This window comes from Fringilla coelebs (assembly GCF_963513975.1).
Source record: "Fringilla coelebs genome assembly, chromosome: 2".
Lineage (NCBI taxonomy): Eukaryota > Metazoa > Chordata > Aves > Passeriformes > Fringillidae > Fringilla > Fringilla coelebs.
In genome coordinates, this window is record NC_140029.1 from 67,862,761 (window position 1) to 67,880,153 (window position 17,393).

A 17,393-nucleotide genomic window follows, 5' to 3' on the forward strand; every position below is an offset into this window, starting at 1 on the left:
CATACTGTACTGGGGACTTGGGAAAATACATCCACAGAAGGGTAGTAGAGGCTGTTGTGCATATGCAACTCTGAGGTCTGGCACAAAGAGTGTGGGGCATCAAGACAGAAAGAAGGATTAAAAAAATTCTATACAAGGTAAAAATACATATACAGTGTCCATATAAAGTATGTTTGTGGCTCCTACCAGAATAGGAAGTAACAGAGAGGGATGAGAATTTTACTCCAGCACTGTATTCTGGAGTAAAACAATCTGTGCTTGATCAAGAACTGCTTGAACACCAGCAGCTCTCTCCCTTCCTTGAGCAGCAAGACTGCAGCTTTTTTTTTTTACTATTCACTACATATTGCCCCTGTAGGTTCAGCAATCGTACATAAAATATTTTCTTGTACTATATAATTGGTTTAAACAAATCTGAATTTTTGGTGCTGTTTTGTGTCTGTGTTCATGAATTACTGTATTCTTACTCCAACCTTATGTGGTAAAAAGATTGGTATTGCAGCACTGATCAAAAACAAGCTCAGAAGCAACATATGGAATGATCTGATAACTTGCTTCGAAATGCCTATGGGAGGGTTAGGAGGAGTGGTACAGATTTGACAGGGCTGTTAGAACAGGGCTTTGAGAAACATCCCTTTATAAGCAGCACCAAACACTGGTATCAGATGCATCTCTTCCTCTCACATTACCTCCCTGCCCCTCCATTCTGTTTATCAGCCCCTCGGGATCCCAACACAGACAGGCTCTCCTCTCTTTGCTGCCTGGGAACAAGGATGGGCAGCAGGGAAAGCGCAGTGAGAGCAAGGATGCTGCTCTCATTTCCTTTTTCTTTCTTCAATCTCCCACAACTGAAAGGGTCCACAGAGTAGGTAAAAGTCCTGTTCAGCAATGGCAAGGCTCAAAATGAGTGTGCTTTACTAAAGAGAAAACCGGGGTATGCAAATATTGAATGGTAATATGTTTCTACTAAATACAGTTTCAAATTCCAAGACACATTATGGATTAACTTGGGAAGACTTAATGGGGAAGAGACAAATCATCTAGTTCTATTGCCAGTGTATTTGCCTCTCTTCCCCTTAAACATTTGATTGTGAGTAATTTCTTTGCAATAGCTACTAAGAGTGTCAGTTTCTCATTATTGCTTCTCACACAATGTAACCTTTTCTTTTTTAAAAAAAGCCTTTTGCTACAAGTGAAAATGTAGCATTTCAAACTAAAACATCTATTTGCTTAACAAATAAAGTTTTGTATTAGGGCATGCTGGTTATAACCAAATGTACTCATAAGAACATGTTGAGCAAGATCAGCATGGAAGGACTATGAACTGTTTCTATGTTACTATACTTTGTATAAGAACATCATGTGCAATAAATAATATGAACATTATACATAAATATACAACTATTTGATACACATAATAAGTAAGACTTATTTTAATGACTTCTCTAGTCAATCCTAAGACCTGTTGCTTCTACCTGCACTACAGAACAGGAGTGGGACAAGTTGCAACAGATTCATTTTTATCTGCAGATCATTTCCTGAACTTTGTGGCTTTGATGTCATTCGCAACATTTTTTACTCCGTATATTAACAGATATGTGCAAACTGTCCTGTGTGCTGGTAGATTATGTAGATTTCTCTGTTTTCCAGAGGTTTTAATGGCAGTCATGGTAGACTAGGGCAGTCATTATGAATGATTGTGAGGGCAGCTGAGTGAGAGGCAAAATCATAATCTCCTCATGAGCAAAGTAAGTAGAGAAATGGTCACTTCCCCTAAAGAATTGGTTTCTCAGATATAATGGACTAAAGTATGAATTTTAAATCAAAGGAACTGCCATATACTGTATTAGGAAGGAAAAAAAAATCTGTGTGAAAAGGTTTTCAAAAATTCTCAACTATTTTCAATACTCCTTTGGCACAACTGGAGTTTGCAATTAATCTGGGGTCTTTTTAGGAATAGTTAAACTGTTGATTTTCCCCATTCACTAACAGTACTAACAATTTAAATGAACATGAAATGTAGTGAACTACTTAAGAGAAGTTTCTGAAAGGCCAGTTTGCATCAGTAAAGTGGGTAAGAGCAAGAACATGATCTCTAATATTCAGGAATACAAGCTATTTGTCAATTGAGGATCCCTTAGACTACTAAATCCCATACTGAAGTATCCTGAACTGGCGGACCTTTGCACCAGCACAGAATCTGAAAGGATTCACAGAAATAACATTAAATGAGATATGAAGCAGGCAGGCTTTGAGTAAAAGCTACAGTTGGTGCCCTGAATTCTCTAAATTACAAGACATCGTTCCTTTTCTGGTTGTGAGTAGATCTTGTATTGGAAAAAGGTCAAAAAAAGTCTTATTTTTGGGGGGAATAAGAAAGTCAAAGAAATAAATGCTATTTCCAGGGTGCTGCTCTGGGAGCCTGTTCTTTTTTAACTGGTATTAAAAAGTAAAATATACTTCCAGATTTTTAGACAAGGAAGGAAATTCCTTCAGAGAGCAAAGGGGCATTAACTGTTCTGTGTACATAACCCAAACCCAAAATCATGACACAACGAAAGAAGAATTTCCCCAAAATATTAAATATAGATGACATTTTTTAAAAAAAATCACTATAAAGCTACATGTGTGCAGAAATGGAGTTTAAGAGAAGCCTATGAATCAAGCAGGGCAATTTGACAACTGTAATAAGGTTAGTGCAGTAACTATTGGACATGTCATTTACCATGAACGCTCATATCCTTATCAATCCCTTCAACAATCAGAAAATATTACATAATAATTTTCACTTATTAAAACACATGAAAACCTTATTCCTGTTTGCTATCACTCCAGTATGTTTCTGCATACTATAATCTAGTAATTTAATAAATTCATAAAGGTTACCTCAATTTATTATTAAAAAGTATAAAACTACATTAATTTCTTTTGTACAACCAAAAAACATTTGCAGAAATATTTGCCTAAACAAAATACTGTATAAAGTTTGGAATAAAATACTCTTTTTTTTCACAGGTGATGGACTTTTCTGACTTAATATTTTTAGCTTCTGGGCATATTTTAACTATCATAAACAATTGACAATAGACTTCCTCTTCTCCAAGTAATCCTGATATACATGTGGTTATTCACCCTACACAGATACATACCATGAAAAATATTTCCAACTGCCTCTGTCATTCAACTGCTAGCTAAAATAAAATTATTAGGATTATGCATTTTCTGCAAACAAAATAATACTATTATAATCTAAATGTTGATTTTTACTTATAGTTTTTATTTTCAGAGTATATGATACATATTGAAAAACTGAAAGCCTACTTCGGATGAAACCACAAGTTTCAAAAATTAGGAAAAAGAAAACTTGGGAATACCTGATAGTATAACTGAAATTCATCATTGTTTACCTGGGGTTAGATTAATTTTCAAGTATTATGTACAAAGTAGTTTCTGTGAAGTATCTGTGCTGTTTTTCTTGATGAAATAATACAATACACACCCATTCCAAGACATGTATCTGACAAGAGATCTAAGTTTATGCACGTATCATTATTTTGTCCAATCTTCCCCTCAATATCAGTGACAAAGCATGAGTAAAAAAAAAGCTCAACTTTTACCTTAACAGGACTATGTGAAATCATGCATTTGAACAAAATCAGTTTTTCATGCCTTGTTGAGTGTTAATCTGCCTTAACTCAGGTTTTTAAATACAAACAGTAGAGAAGAAAGTTATTTCTCTGCTATTCAGTGCACCAAATGCTAAATTTCTCTAATCTAGTTACGACCCAAAGTAATTAATTTCCCATACAAACATATTTCAGCTATGCTTTAAACAAAACTTTCATCTCTCAAAAAGATGGTAAAAAATTAGGGTTAGTTAGGATACTTGAAAAAGTAGTCTCATGCTGCTGAAAACAAATCACATGAAAAAAACCTGTGTGATTCTAGGAGGAATATTCATATGCCTCTCATATCTTCCAACAATATCTCTCAATCATTTTATTTTTCCAGTTTTATGCTTCTCAAAATCTGGTATTACCTTATATCCAGGTCCTAACTGATGTATTGCAAAAATCTGTGCCGGGTTGAGTGCTTCAGTGAATACATATACTGCTCCAAGCTGGCCACAGAACACTCTATTTGCATCAGCAGTCTCCGAAGATCCAAGAAAACATTTATCATAGCTCTGTATCAGAAAAAGGCAGTAAATAATGAAATAATATTAATGCACAGCTACTAAAGCCACAAATAAAGGGAGACTAAAATTAAAAAGATAAACTGACTATTATCAGTCCTTTATTACTACCCTGTGGTGAATAACTTAATTTTGAATATTGTAGCATTAATTGTTTTAGAGGTCCATATGACCTCTAAGATTTGTTTTCTATTAATTGGTCAACATACAACAGAGAAAATGAGAATAGTACATTCAAGTACAAAATAATCCCCCCAGTTGCCTTCTAGGAAAGTGACACACTTGAACTCCCTTGTAATTGTACTCAGTGCTCCTACTGCTAATACAGGAGAACACATGCTGGAATACCTTCTTCTTTCACTGCTGTGCCAATAAAGCTAAACACCTCAAGAAGGAAAAATGGAAACAGATACAGATTTTTCTAATTTACAGGTGTTGCATATTTCCCCCCTCTGACCACAGCCTATAATGATTTGGTTTGACCTTAAATCCTCTTCTGCCTTATTCTATACACACAAGAGTTGTTATTTCCCATTCTTTCTTCCAAAAAACTCTCTCTCCCTTCTGCTATTAACTATCCCTGCCCTTCCATCTGTCCACATCATCCTATTTCAGATTAGGAATGATTTTTTAATGGCTATTTTGTGAGGACTTGGTGAAGTTTTTCAGTTGCTTCCAAAAAACCTGTCTAGAACAAAGACCTGAGAAACCAGAAAACACGATGCAGCAAAAAAGGACAACAGGAAGAAGCTCAAGGATCTTTGAAGGTTATTCTCCCAGCTTCCTTGAGTCATAGGTGCTTTATTGAACAGAAACAAGGATCTGACGTTACTTTTTAAGCTGAGCCAATAGAACCTGCACTAGGAAACTTGCTTTTTCATCTGGCTTAACTGCTGAGTTTTACCTTGAGGAAAAATTTTCTCAGTCTAGAAAAGGAAATCAAATATGGTGAACTGTTACAGCAACTGGTCTAGGTGGGTAGGCTGTTAACAAGGGAAAGGGATCACAGGTGTAAGGACAGACAAAGATCTGGAGCTCAGCTTTAAGAACAGGTGAGGGAAGAAGTATCCAGGATTTTGTCTATCACTTATCCTCCTTTGATTTACCTCTTAAAATTTTTTTTCCTCTTGTAATTTCTATTCTTTTAAGCAATTTTGGCAAAATTTAAAAACTTCTGGCAAAAATCCTACATTAAAATTGATTCACAAAGTGATATCCAGGATGTACAGTGCAAAAGATGAGTTCATCTGACTCCTGGTAAACCTAATGGCAAAATTTTATAAAAATTTTCAGTTATTTTATTCAAGTCCTGTTTAGCCCTCAAGGCTTTCATGACAGTGTGCCATTACTGTCAGAAAGTGTTACATCAATTAATGTTGAGCAATTGCCCTTTTCAATGGTCATTTGAGGAACTTGTCTGAGCTACTGATGCCAACTTTTCCTAATTGATACTTAAATATTTTGAGACTACATTCCTGCCTATTATAAGGGTATTTTCCTGGATTCCTCTAGTGACCATTAATTGTACAACCACTATTGGAGCTCTAAACAAATTCTGAGTTCTAATTATAGTTAAGCTCTAGGTTTGTTAGCCTCTAGTAATTTCCTTTTCTGTCTTTTTTCATTCTTCCCAGTTTACGCTTTCCCATTTCTGGCACTTCATTCTTGATTAGGCGTTTCCATTATCATTAATTGGAGGGGACGGCTAACTCCTGATTTCCTGGTAATTTTATCCACTTCTGTTCCAGATGCCAAGCAATCTGTAAACATGAGTTATTCCTTGCCATGCATGCCACTTCACCTTTTTGCCATAATCCCCAGCTATATTTACCCCTTGGAATATAAGCTTAATGAGTCCTTTATCATTGGCCATGGTATGTCGTATAGGACGTGAAAAAAATAAATACTGGCACTGCTATGGTTTTATGTTTCATTAAATAGTAGTAATGAATTCAGAGCCAAAAATGGCTCTATGAAAACAGAGTACCACCAGCATTCAAAATAGAAACAGCTGATACAAAAAAGTTTATCATGTCTTCCCCTTTTTCATCCAAAGTTGTATCTTCCCTCTAAAATTTGGGGGAAACATACAGCAAACATTTAATACATGGAGGCTCAATAAAATGAAAACATATCTCTTAATTCAAAATGTATTTGTGAAGAAAGCAGATCTGAACCTGTAATGAGTACATCATGTAATATCCTATATCTGCCTGGCCACACTACAGAAATAGTTAAGAACCTAGTAAATTCCTGGCCTTGTATAAATAAGAATTAATTCTAAGAAATACAAGAAAACATAATTTAAAATAAATTAATAAATAAACTTTTTTTTAGAGTTTCACTGTTTTCCCCCCCCCCCCTCCATCTTTACTTTCATGTCTCCCAGGCTACACATTAAAATGGTAGACTGAGGTTTTCTACAGTTCTTGCTTGGATACAAGAGGTAAATTTCAGATACTGAAAAAGGCCTCACAAAATATTAGACAATGGTGACGCAAAATCAGTCTGGGAAAAAAATAAAATAATTTCACAATCTCTACCAAGACAAAACCTATGCTGAAAAAAATTATATTCAATTCAGTTCCTTAATGTTAAACTCAATAATGGAAATGTAATGAATGTATTACTAGTCTAAAAATATGTTTAATCATAATGCATATTGTTCTGTGGTAGATTTGACACAGTGACCAAATGAAAAATCTTGTCATCGGTACATTTAGCAATTTTAACGCTACATCTTGATTATATTACAATATTCATCCATAAAAAAGACTGAACAGTCAGATGCACTTAGCCAACAATATGCAGCTCCTGACCCCTTCTGTTTTCACAACTTGCACTGTTAAATGTATCAGTGTAAACTACATAAATACTTATGCTCAACGTGGGATGTAAAAAAAGAAGAATGATTGACTGACGTATATAGTGTTTTCTTTTCCTCCAACACCATTATGTCTTATTGACATCTTCCAGGAGACTAAAGTTATATTCAAGTGTAAGGGTATGAAGGCAGATGTTAACAAATGAGCTGGATAATTGCTCAAGACTTTTCAAGGGAATACTTCTAACGAGCCAAAATTTATATGAAATTAGAAAATTCCAATATAATTAAAACAAGAGCTCCTCTTCCTAGGTAATGCAAAATAGTAAGAAGCCTATGTACACACTCCCCTATTTTTCCTTTTATGTATTTTATGCATTTGCATTCATACAGCTTCTCTGAATTTCTTGATCTTTTTATTCTACTTCCTACTATTAAGAACAGATTTCTGTTTTTAAAAAATAGATAGCTAATGATAACTAGCATCTTTCATATCTTAGACTGTTATCCAGTGGATAAAATAAAAACGTTAGCAAATATTTAAGACTTAAATCAAAATATCTAAAGCTTGGTAAACCAATTTCACCTTAAGAAAAGATAGTACTTCTTTTGCATGCGAAAGTAGAAAATAATTCAGTGAAGAAAATAGAAGCAGAAGGAGCAGCTCCTCCTGTTTAGCATTTATCATTAAGGATTACTGGTCCCCACACCATATAACCAATAATCCAGACCAGATCCTCTGAGACCACAGCTGGCTTTTCAGTCATCACATCTCACCTATCATTTATCTTACCAAGAGATACCAAAATATTTATCTTACCAAGGAGAAACCATGCTCTGCAAAAATTGAAAGGCTAGCCTTTTCTTGAAAGTCAAAATGCCACCAAAAACCCCCAAAGAATGGAAATCAGAACCTTTGGAAGGCAGATCTCTCCTATTTTAATTAACATGTAATATTTAAGCTCTCCCTTTAAAACCCTATTTTGCCTCTAGAATTTAGCAAAAGACAGTTCATTTCCCTAAGGCTTCTTTATCCCTTATAGTAGTCAGAAAGAAATGAGAACTATATTATAAATAAAAAATAACAAAAGCATAGTAAGTTGATGAATCAAGAACCTCTGAAATTCTATCACAGATTTAGCTGAAGGCAAAGCACAAGAAAATAATTTAGTCTGCCTTCCACAGCCAGAACTTCAAGCCAGAAAGAGCAGTATTAGCTGCTTCATTAAGTCGAGGCTCTCAAACTTTCCAATTTCAAAGGTACAGAAGGAGAGAACATGTATACACAAACTCAAAAAGTTAATAATATTACATTTTATTAAGCAGATGAATAAGAATGAATAAAAGAAACATTTAAAAAAGAAAATTTGCAAAGATCTTGAGGAAAAAAATGTAACACTTTTTTTTCTTTTTGAATTAACCTTAAAATGAAAAGTGATGAGAGAGGAAAACCAATAAAATCTTACATCATTTGTGTTGACATGCCAGGCCATGTCACCATAGGATACCAGCTGACCGTTCACGTAACAACGTATTTCACTGTTTCTCCACCGGTTGTAGATGTGTACAATGCTTATCATGTACCACTGGAAAGACATGAAAAATCAGTACACAGGGGCAGATTTTGTGCTATAAAACAGAGTTAATGAATGGCATTAAAAAAAAGGGTGACCAATCTCATAAACTTACACAAAAAGATGAATCCTTGCAAACCGGTAAAATTAAAATTCAAGTCATTGGGACTTCAAGTCCAGTCAATAGAACTATGCCTAAATGTAATGATGGACCTACCTGGTTTCCTTTATGGGATTAGAGGCAAAAATGCATACATACAATTTAATTTCAACAGTGCAATTTCATATCAACACTATTCTGTAAAAATACGCAGCTGAGTTTTGATAGGAAATCCAGAGCTATGTGCTCTTACCTTAACAAATTCGTATCACACAACCTCTGTCTGCATCACAGCAAAAATTTCTGTCTATCAGAAATTATTAAATAAATGGAAAAAAACCCCAATAGCAAAGTTTGCAACCCAGGTGAAGACGTCATCTTGATTGTTTGCTTTGATATTTTTCCTCTATTCTTTACCATTTCACCAATTTATGGACAAACTGTCGTATCATTAAAAATGCTTTAAATAGTCAAACAGAGAAGGCACCTTAATTTAGTGTTTCCACTTACTACTATGGTGATCTTTCCCATAATTTTTTTAACAAGAATCATTATGTCCATGACAAATAAATTCAAGAAGAACTCTGGAGTCTTCTTGCTTGGAGACATTTGAAACATAACTGGACAAAATCCAAAGCAACTTGATCTAAGAGTCCCTTCTGCAAGCAGGGGAAGAGATCAGACACATCCCCTTCCAATCTAATTGACTCAGTGAAAATGTCACCTCGTCTTAAAAATAGCCTTTGTTTATTCTAAAAATTTGGAATAATAATTGACATTTTCATCATCATCCATTTTTTTGTATCTTTTTCAATTATTATATTTTGATTTCCATGGTCAGATAGGTTTCTTTTCTCCAAAGCAAAGAATTTCTGCAACCCTTGGGGCTTGCTGACTCTCTTCCTGAGCTGGGATAAGTAGACACAGAGCCTACTAATATAAAACTCTGTCTCTCTATCAGAGAAAATAAAAGTAGATGCTTTCACATGTTGATTTTAAAATTAGACAAAGCACAAAATTACAAACAAAACAGCATGCAGCAAAACCCATTTTGACAATAAGCATTACAGTAGTCGTCAAATTGAGCTGTATTCTGTTACAAGTCTGTAATAGTTATAGATGTGAGAACACATATTTTTATACATCTGTTTCTAGGTATTAAAAAATATTTTTTCATTTTTCCCTCTTTTAACATACAATTTACAGAAGGTAGAAAAATAGTGCTGATCATACAACAATGTATTGAGTATCTAATTTCTTGTGTTTCCAAGCAAACAGATTTATTGGGCATTCTGGAATAAAGAAGTACTGCTCCAGCTTTGGCTTCTGAAGTCATGTATGGAAACTTTATTTTTTTTTTTTTTCAAAAAAACCATAAGAAAAGTAATTTTTGTGATGCACTGTCATCCTCAAATAAAGCCCTTCAAAAAACGTAACTCTTCTGTCTGTGATTTTTCTTTCAAAAGGCTTTAAAACCATTTCTGAAAACATACCAATTTGGATTCAGCCTCAACTTCCTGAAAAACTCAATTTTACTGACAGTGGTCTGTACATTGCTATTTATCTGTGCCCAGGTACACTGTAAATAGCTTTTAAGGAGCCTATTGGACTTTGTGATTAATGGGGGTTTTAGCTCCTTGTTTTTTGTAAATTTCTCTATTTGGGCTTTTCCTCTACCACTAGCAAACACTTTTTTTAAAGAAGGAAAGGCAGCACTTTGCTACCACACAATGAACCAAACCAAGTTTTATGATCTCACACACAATTTTTCTGGAACTTTTTGTTGAGAAAAATCCTTTTTCCCCCTAATATTCAAAGCCAGCAGTACAAATTTCCTTCACATTCATCCCGCAGTTTTCTTCCCCATATTATTTTCTCCTGCCTCTGCTGTAACAACAGCTTCTTTAGGTAGTACTAAAAGACCCTTCACTATGCATTTTTTTGTTTAATGCTGAAACCTGTCAAGCTTAGTCACCAACTGCTAAGTCACTAAATCATATTCCTGCTCCATAGGACAGCACAATCAGAGAGATGAGGCATCACACACTAAGTGTTTCCAGGATGTGGAACTTATTTCTGTCTCTGCTACAGTCAATAAAGGTGTTCAGGGTCAGAAACACACACACACAAAAGCTATTTGCTTCTGACTATGCTGCTTTCCTGCTCCAGTTTTACAAGACTTGATGCTGAGGCTGAAACTCAAGGGAGCAAAAACACTGGGGGTTACCCATACAAAACTGTCAATGTGGAGTACCAAAAAAGCAGGATAGACATTTTAAACATAACATTGCCTAAGCCAGGTTAGCTCTGTTGAGAGATAAGGCTATTATGCCACACCCACATTTTCTATTTGGGTATACGATAACCAAATTTCTCTACATATTTTTATAAATGCTTGCTTTTACAATATTATAAAAAACACCAATTGAGACCTAAAGCTATAAATTCATATCACATATTATACTGTGAATGGTGTCATGTGACATAGCAGGAAGATCTTCATGTGAACAGAGCAACTCTGATCTGCCTACATAAAGCTTTTGACCAGACAACTTGAATGTGTTCCTTTACTGTGATTCACCAAAAATTTTTTAAAACCTTCAAACCACATTATTCAGAAGTTTATTGAGGGTGATGATTCTGACAGCATTTATTGCTGAAATGTGTGTGTCTATAAGCAAATGTCTAGGGAATGGTACATCTGATGGCCAAAAAAAAAATCATACTTCTCAAGTTAACATTAGGACAGTTAACTGCTTTATAAATGAGTACACATTTTTTAATATATATCTATCTACACATTCAAATCTTGTACAGTGAAACCAACGTAATACCTAAACAACAAGAAGAAAATCAATTTCCATGTTAAACAGGATAAATTTTGACTTGTTAGGGCCAGGAATTATATTTGACAGATTTTATTTCCTCCACTATACATTATGTACTTGAACACATGCATGTGAGCACAAGTTAATGATGGAAAAATATAAACAACTCGAAAATACATTCTAGAATATTTATTTAAAATACTTTCTAAAGCTTATGTATGACTCAAAGGGTATGGAGCATGAACTTTGGGATATGTAAAACTAATATGGGAGTTACATTTTTAAGGTACTTCAGCAGATCAGCAGATTTTGATTTGAAACTGGTATTCATATAATGAGATACAGGTAATAGCATTTCAGAATTAGTTATTTTGAGTAGCAACAGCAAAAACTAAAATTTTCCATATCTGGCACAAAGAAAACTAATCATTTGTATTAAAAATTACCAAAAGCACATCTTGGTAAAATGTGAAAGACTGCTTCCTCATCAACAAGTAAAGATCTGCTAGATCCCAAGGAGTAACTAACAATAACATAATACAAAAGCTAACAATTACATTTGTTATTGGATTCACACGATACTTTAAATGAAAATTGAACTGTCATCAAAATACTTTTCTGGCTATAAAATTGGAAAAATGTGAAAACCAGAATTTATTCACTCTAGTAGATTCAGCAGATATGTTTTTATAAGGCTTTATACAACCCCGAGTGATATGCTAGAGAGAGACATTACTTTGTTTTAAGAAAACCACAAGTGACCTCAAAGCTACAAGACAAAATTAGAATTGGTGATTTTGAACCACAAATATACACCAAGAGAAATAGTGGAACATTAAGCTGATGCGTGAACAAAGGCATTCCCTCCCTAAGAGATTCCCTCAAAAAAAAAACCAAAATCAAGCACTGAAATTCAATATACAAATAGTAAGCCCATAAAAAATAGAAATGGGCTTCATAGCAAAATACACACAAGACTGATATCAGTGACAAACACATAATGCTTGCTGAACAGAAAAGTCAATGCTTCAGTCAACTAACTGCAACACTGAAGGCCACAAAACCATCGTTCCCCTAGGACTACTAGGCACAGAGTAGAAATAAACACTAAAATGATCTAGAGATGCAATCAAGATTTACTACGAAAAATGAGAAATCCTAAAACAGCACTGAAATGGAAGAAAGTTCAGAGCATTATATCATATAGCATCAGATAATGAAACTCTAGCATTGCCAGCAAAATTTTTCAAGACCTTGGCAACAGTTACCAAGTACAGAATTTTCAGAAACAGAATGAAGATACTTAAATAATTAAACATAGCCATTCTACAAATACTCACAATTGAGCTCTATCTGAAGCCAATTAAGCAGTAGTTTTGAAAAACCTGCTGACTTTATAGAAGGGTTACACTATAAATTATTACATTTCTCTTGAATTGATTCTGAACTGTAACTTTGCATGAACACTAGAGCAGTTCCTAATAAACGAGGAGTTCTGATTAACACCATGGCACCAAAGGGATTTTAGCCCTCCTCCCAGCCCCACATTGTCAGCACACCCTCAGTGCTACTCTTGACTGTCAACACCACTTTGCTTACCTTGCGTGGCTGAAAGTCATACTTCACACAGTGCTGGAAACCTTTGCCTTTTGACTTCAAGGATGTAACTATCAAGCAGTTGCCAACAAAATGAGCAGAATACCCAACACCTTTGCTAGTGCGGAAACTAAAAAGAAAGAATTAGGAATTAAATTGGGAAAAGAGGAATTATTTTATAATAAAAAGGTCAAAATACTATTTTAAACTGCCATGAAAAAGAAAATAAATTTGTACCCGGAATGGTGAATCTAATTTTCTTCCACCATTCTTTTTGGGGCGCTACTCACCTTCAGCACTTAATTGATTCCTGACTACATTTTAAAAATAAGTACTTTTTTTTCCTAGAATACAAGATAATAAATAATATGTCTATCACATTTCACCCTTAGTTTCTTCATTAATCATCATTTAAAATAACACATCTGATTAAAGTTCTGACAATATATCCACTACACAACAATTGTGAGATGCCTTGCAGTTTTGGGGGGGTTCAGAGAACAATGCAATTGGTATGACATGCAAATTTGTATTCAAGATATTTATCATTCACAAGAATTATTTTTCAAGACATGAATAAATTATGCTAATGATATATGAAGTTTTAATCTTCTGAGTTGTGGATTTATTTACATTTGTCAAATGGATAAAGGACAGCAATTTTAAGAAAGTAAGTTTAACAAGGATTTCCAAGCTATCTTGTGACAAATGTCATAAAGAAGATAATGCAGAAAGCTCATACATTTCATATTTGAAATCAAAAGCATTTTAAAGAGCAATCTGGACTTAAACACTTTGCAAAGGTAATTGGTGAAAGCTCATTAATGACATTATGGCAAATGCATATCTACAGCTATTGCTCCTAAACACTTCTGAAAAGCTAAGTACAATGAAGAGCAGTTTGCTTTTAATAATATGGAGCACACTGTATACACCTTCTAGACTTTTCTTTAATAAATACTGAAATACAAAGTCTAGATGGTGAATTTCATCTATGAATTCTGAAAGGAAGCTTTGCAAATATAGGGAAAAAACCCTACTAATTTTGAGTATTTGTACAAAGTCCTGTAGCTCACTAACTAGTACTTTCACATTCTCTTAATGTAGCTAACTTATTTTATAATTTTATGTTATTGCAATAATAATGTTTTAAATGGTTCCTTTGTTGCAACATTTTCTTCAAACACTTTTACTAGTTTTTTCCTAGGAATATTAAGACATGAAAGGTACATGCAAACACAAAGTTCAAATTTCATCTTCATAAATAGCTGCTGAAATGGTATATTTTTAGTCTACCCTACTACATATATACAATCTTGATTTTAACACAGAAAAATTTTCATATTTGTGAAACTTATTCCATCTTCAGAAACTTACAGTTAAGTAAATAAGTGGGCATTACTTAAGGAGAGAATCAGATTGTTCTCTTTGCTCATTGTCAAAAAAAAGCTGATAGACAATGACCTAACAAAAAATAAACTCTTTACAAGACAGGTGTTGTGATTATACCCTAAGGTGATCAGGGCTTAGACACTCCTCTCCTACAAGGGCATTTGTAAAGGAGGTAAAAGACATCCAAATTCTTAAATTCTAGAAAGCCACTTTTGTTGTAATGAATTACTTTTTAAAGTTGTAATGAATACTTTTTAAAAAGCTTTAAAAAATTTTAAAAACAGAGTAAACAGAACTGGTGTAATAACACCTATAAATTATTTTTCTGCAACCCTTGCACATAAGTTCCTCCTTCTGGTCTTGAAGTATATATAGAATATTTTTTTCCCCAATTCAGGGTGTGTCTTCCTCATTCATTCATCTGCTTCTCTATATTGTACACAGTTTTCTCTCCCCTCAAGCTGCTGTGCTGAAAAGGAGCATTATTCCCTGCCACTGTTTTTAATAAGGTCTTCCATAGAACTCTCTTTGCAGAAAAGAAAAAAGAGCTTCTTTAATAAACGTAAAATGTCCTCTCTAAATAAACCTAAGCTATAACCTTAGAATGAAGAGAAATATTACATGCTGTCCATTAGCACTGACCTCAAAACTGAAAACACTTTATAACACTGCCATTCCTTTGCATCTTTTGAAGACTATTCTTAACCTGGATCATGCCAATGATCCGGCTCCCACAATGACCCCATAGGCAGCTCTACCCTTCAACAAAAGGAGCAGTGAACAGCCTCATGGAAGAATATCTCTCATACACACATAAACCTGAATTACCCAAATACACAACCTGCACAACCACAGCACTGAATTTAGCTCAATAAAACGAAGGTTAAAAAACTTAAAATACAGCTCTTACAATAAGAGCAACTGAATGTGTTGTGAGATAGTTTGAGACTTTGATTTATCTCCTTAGGGCCTTATGCCATTCAAAGAACTTTTCAGCAGGTAACTGCAACTCTCACAATGCCAAATCTGTTTCACAGCAATGTCATCTCTAAAATGGTCTCGTTTCACAGAATCCCATTCTTAAGGACAGTAAAATACTACAGAAATTCACTACATTCTGACAAAGTGTTGTACTATTTGATTAGAGATGCCAACTATAATAGTTTCTTTTAAATTGCCAACTGCCAACCATTGTAAATATCAACATTTTTGCATGATAAAATATTATTTCTATTGTATAAAACACAACCTGATACTTTGAACAAGAGCTAGAAAACATTTTGAAATAAAGAATATCTCTTGAAGAAATGTCTACATCTTTCAAATTTTCTCACTTTACTATCCTTATTGGATAGGAACTGCTTTTATCTCCATTATGGTCAAATCAGACTGTTCCTGAAATTTTAAACACTGCATTGTCCTTAAGTGTGTAACTTCCTGTTCAGCACAAGAACATGAGAAAGCAATGAAATAATGAAAAAAACTGCTCATGTCTTAGCAGGTCTCTCTGCCTTGGAATAGAATGAATGACTTTATAAATGAACTGTTTTTCCTCCAAATTAATTAGATTTCTAATACAAGAGTAGTTAAGAAGCTGGGTACTGAAATGTGGTCTGTTTACCTCAACATTATACTATATAATATTAATATTGACATTTTCCTTCTTGCCAAAGGTAACGTAGGCTAGGACTGGTCTATAGAATACCCCAAATAAGTTCTCTTACCAATTACCTGCTGTGCAGAACTTGCCACATCCAAAGATGTCATGCATGGAGACAACAAGAGGACTACCACCATCAGCAGCCATAGGGTTTTATGAGCCTTAAATTAACCCCCCATAGCAGCTGGAACACAATTTTACTACAGTTTGTTCACATAACCTTTGCAATTATGCTTCATTTCAGCCAGTTTCTCAAAGCAGCTAATGAAAGTTATTACACTTCCATAGCAAGAGAGCATTCTGCTTTCCATCAGTGGAAGCGTTTTGGGATTCCAGTTTCTTAAGCCTAGGATTTTATAAGCAATTTAACCTATGATCATAATACCATTATTGATAAGGTATTGATTAATTCTTGCCTGAATGGTGTGGGTGAAATTTACTTTCTACTAACTTTAGAATTCCACTATAGGCTTTTGCAACTGTTCTGCATTATCTCTGTTATCATAAGTCCTATAGAAGGTCTGAAAATACTAGAAAGCTTGATTTCTGGATGGTTTTGGGTTTTTTTTCTTTCCTCCCTGTCTCTACATCTGTAAAACTAAAATGTAGGACACACTTTCAGAAGTTTTAACCATTCTTCCATTTAATGTTTGTGGAAGCATTTGGACTTTCTATGGACAGAAAACAATTATAACATACCAGCCTCATTTCACCTTCTAATTATTTTACAGAACCTGATACATAATCTTAAAGAAAACACTTCTTAAAAAATAAAAACACCAAAAAAACCCTCAAGAAATCAATCAGCACTTGGATTGATCACATGTAATTCCCGGACTTACTTAACAATTATGTCACCCATCTCTTTTTTTAGCAGGAATAAATAAAATTATTTAGGGGATGGAGACTTCTCAGTTGAGCACGCTTAAGGTGAACCCTAAATATCTAAATTTGCTGGGTCTTTATGACAAAGAATCTACACCTTATTTTTAAAGAAACATTTCCAACAATCTATTAAAGTATGATAAGGATTACTATTACTGTTACTTTTTTTACCATGTCTTATAATTGTAACAGTGACCATAGTACTATGTATATAAAAGTCCAAATTTTCTTATTTTGCAGTCTATCCACTGGATCTCAGATTTAAAAAACCCAAAAAATCATTATAAAAGGTGTTTTCCAAGGGACAGTTCACTCCCAAGTGTTTTCCAAATAGTACCA

The 17,393-nt window shown here is 34.2% G+C and overlaps 1 protein-coding gene across 1 annotated transcript in view; it reads right to left on the bottom strand.

Annotated features, from left to right (window-relative positions):
- NBEA (neurobeachin) overlaps positions 1 to 17,393 on the bottom strand; it is a gene marked incomplete at its 5' end in the record, with an annotated part of 454,102 nt that overhangs the window by 345,953 nt on the left and 90,756 nt on the right. The window contains 3 exons of the mRNA XM_084201080.1: positions 4,040 to 4,186; positions 8,486 to 8,605; positions 13,121 to 13,247. Of these exons, the coding sequence (XP_084057206.1) occupies positions 4,040 to 4,186; positions 8,486 to 8,605; positions 13,121 to 13,247 (394 nt within the window). The remainder of the gene's footprint in view (positions 1 to 4,039; positions 4,187 to 8,485; positions 8,606 to 13,120; positions 13,248 to 17,393) is intronic.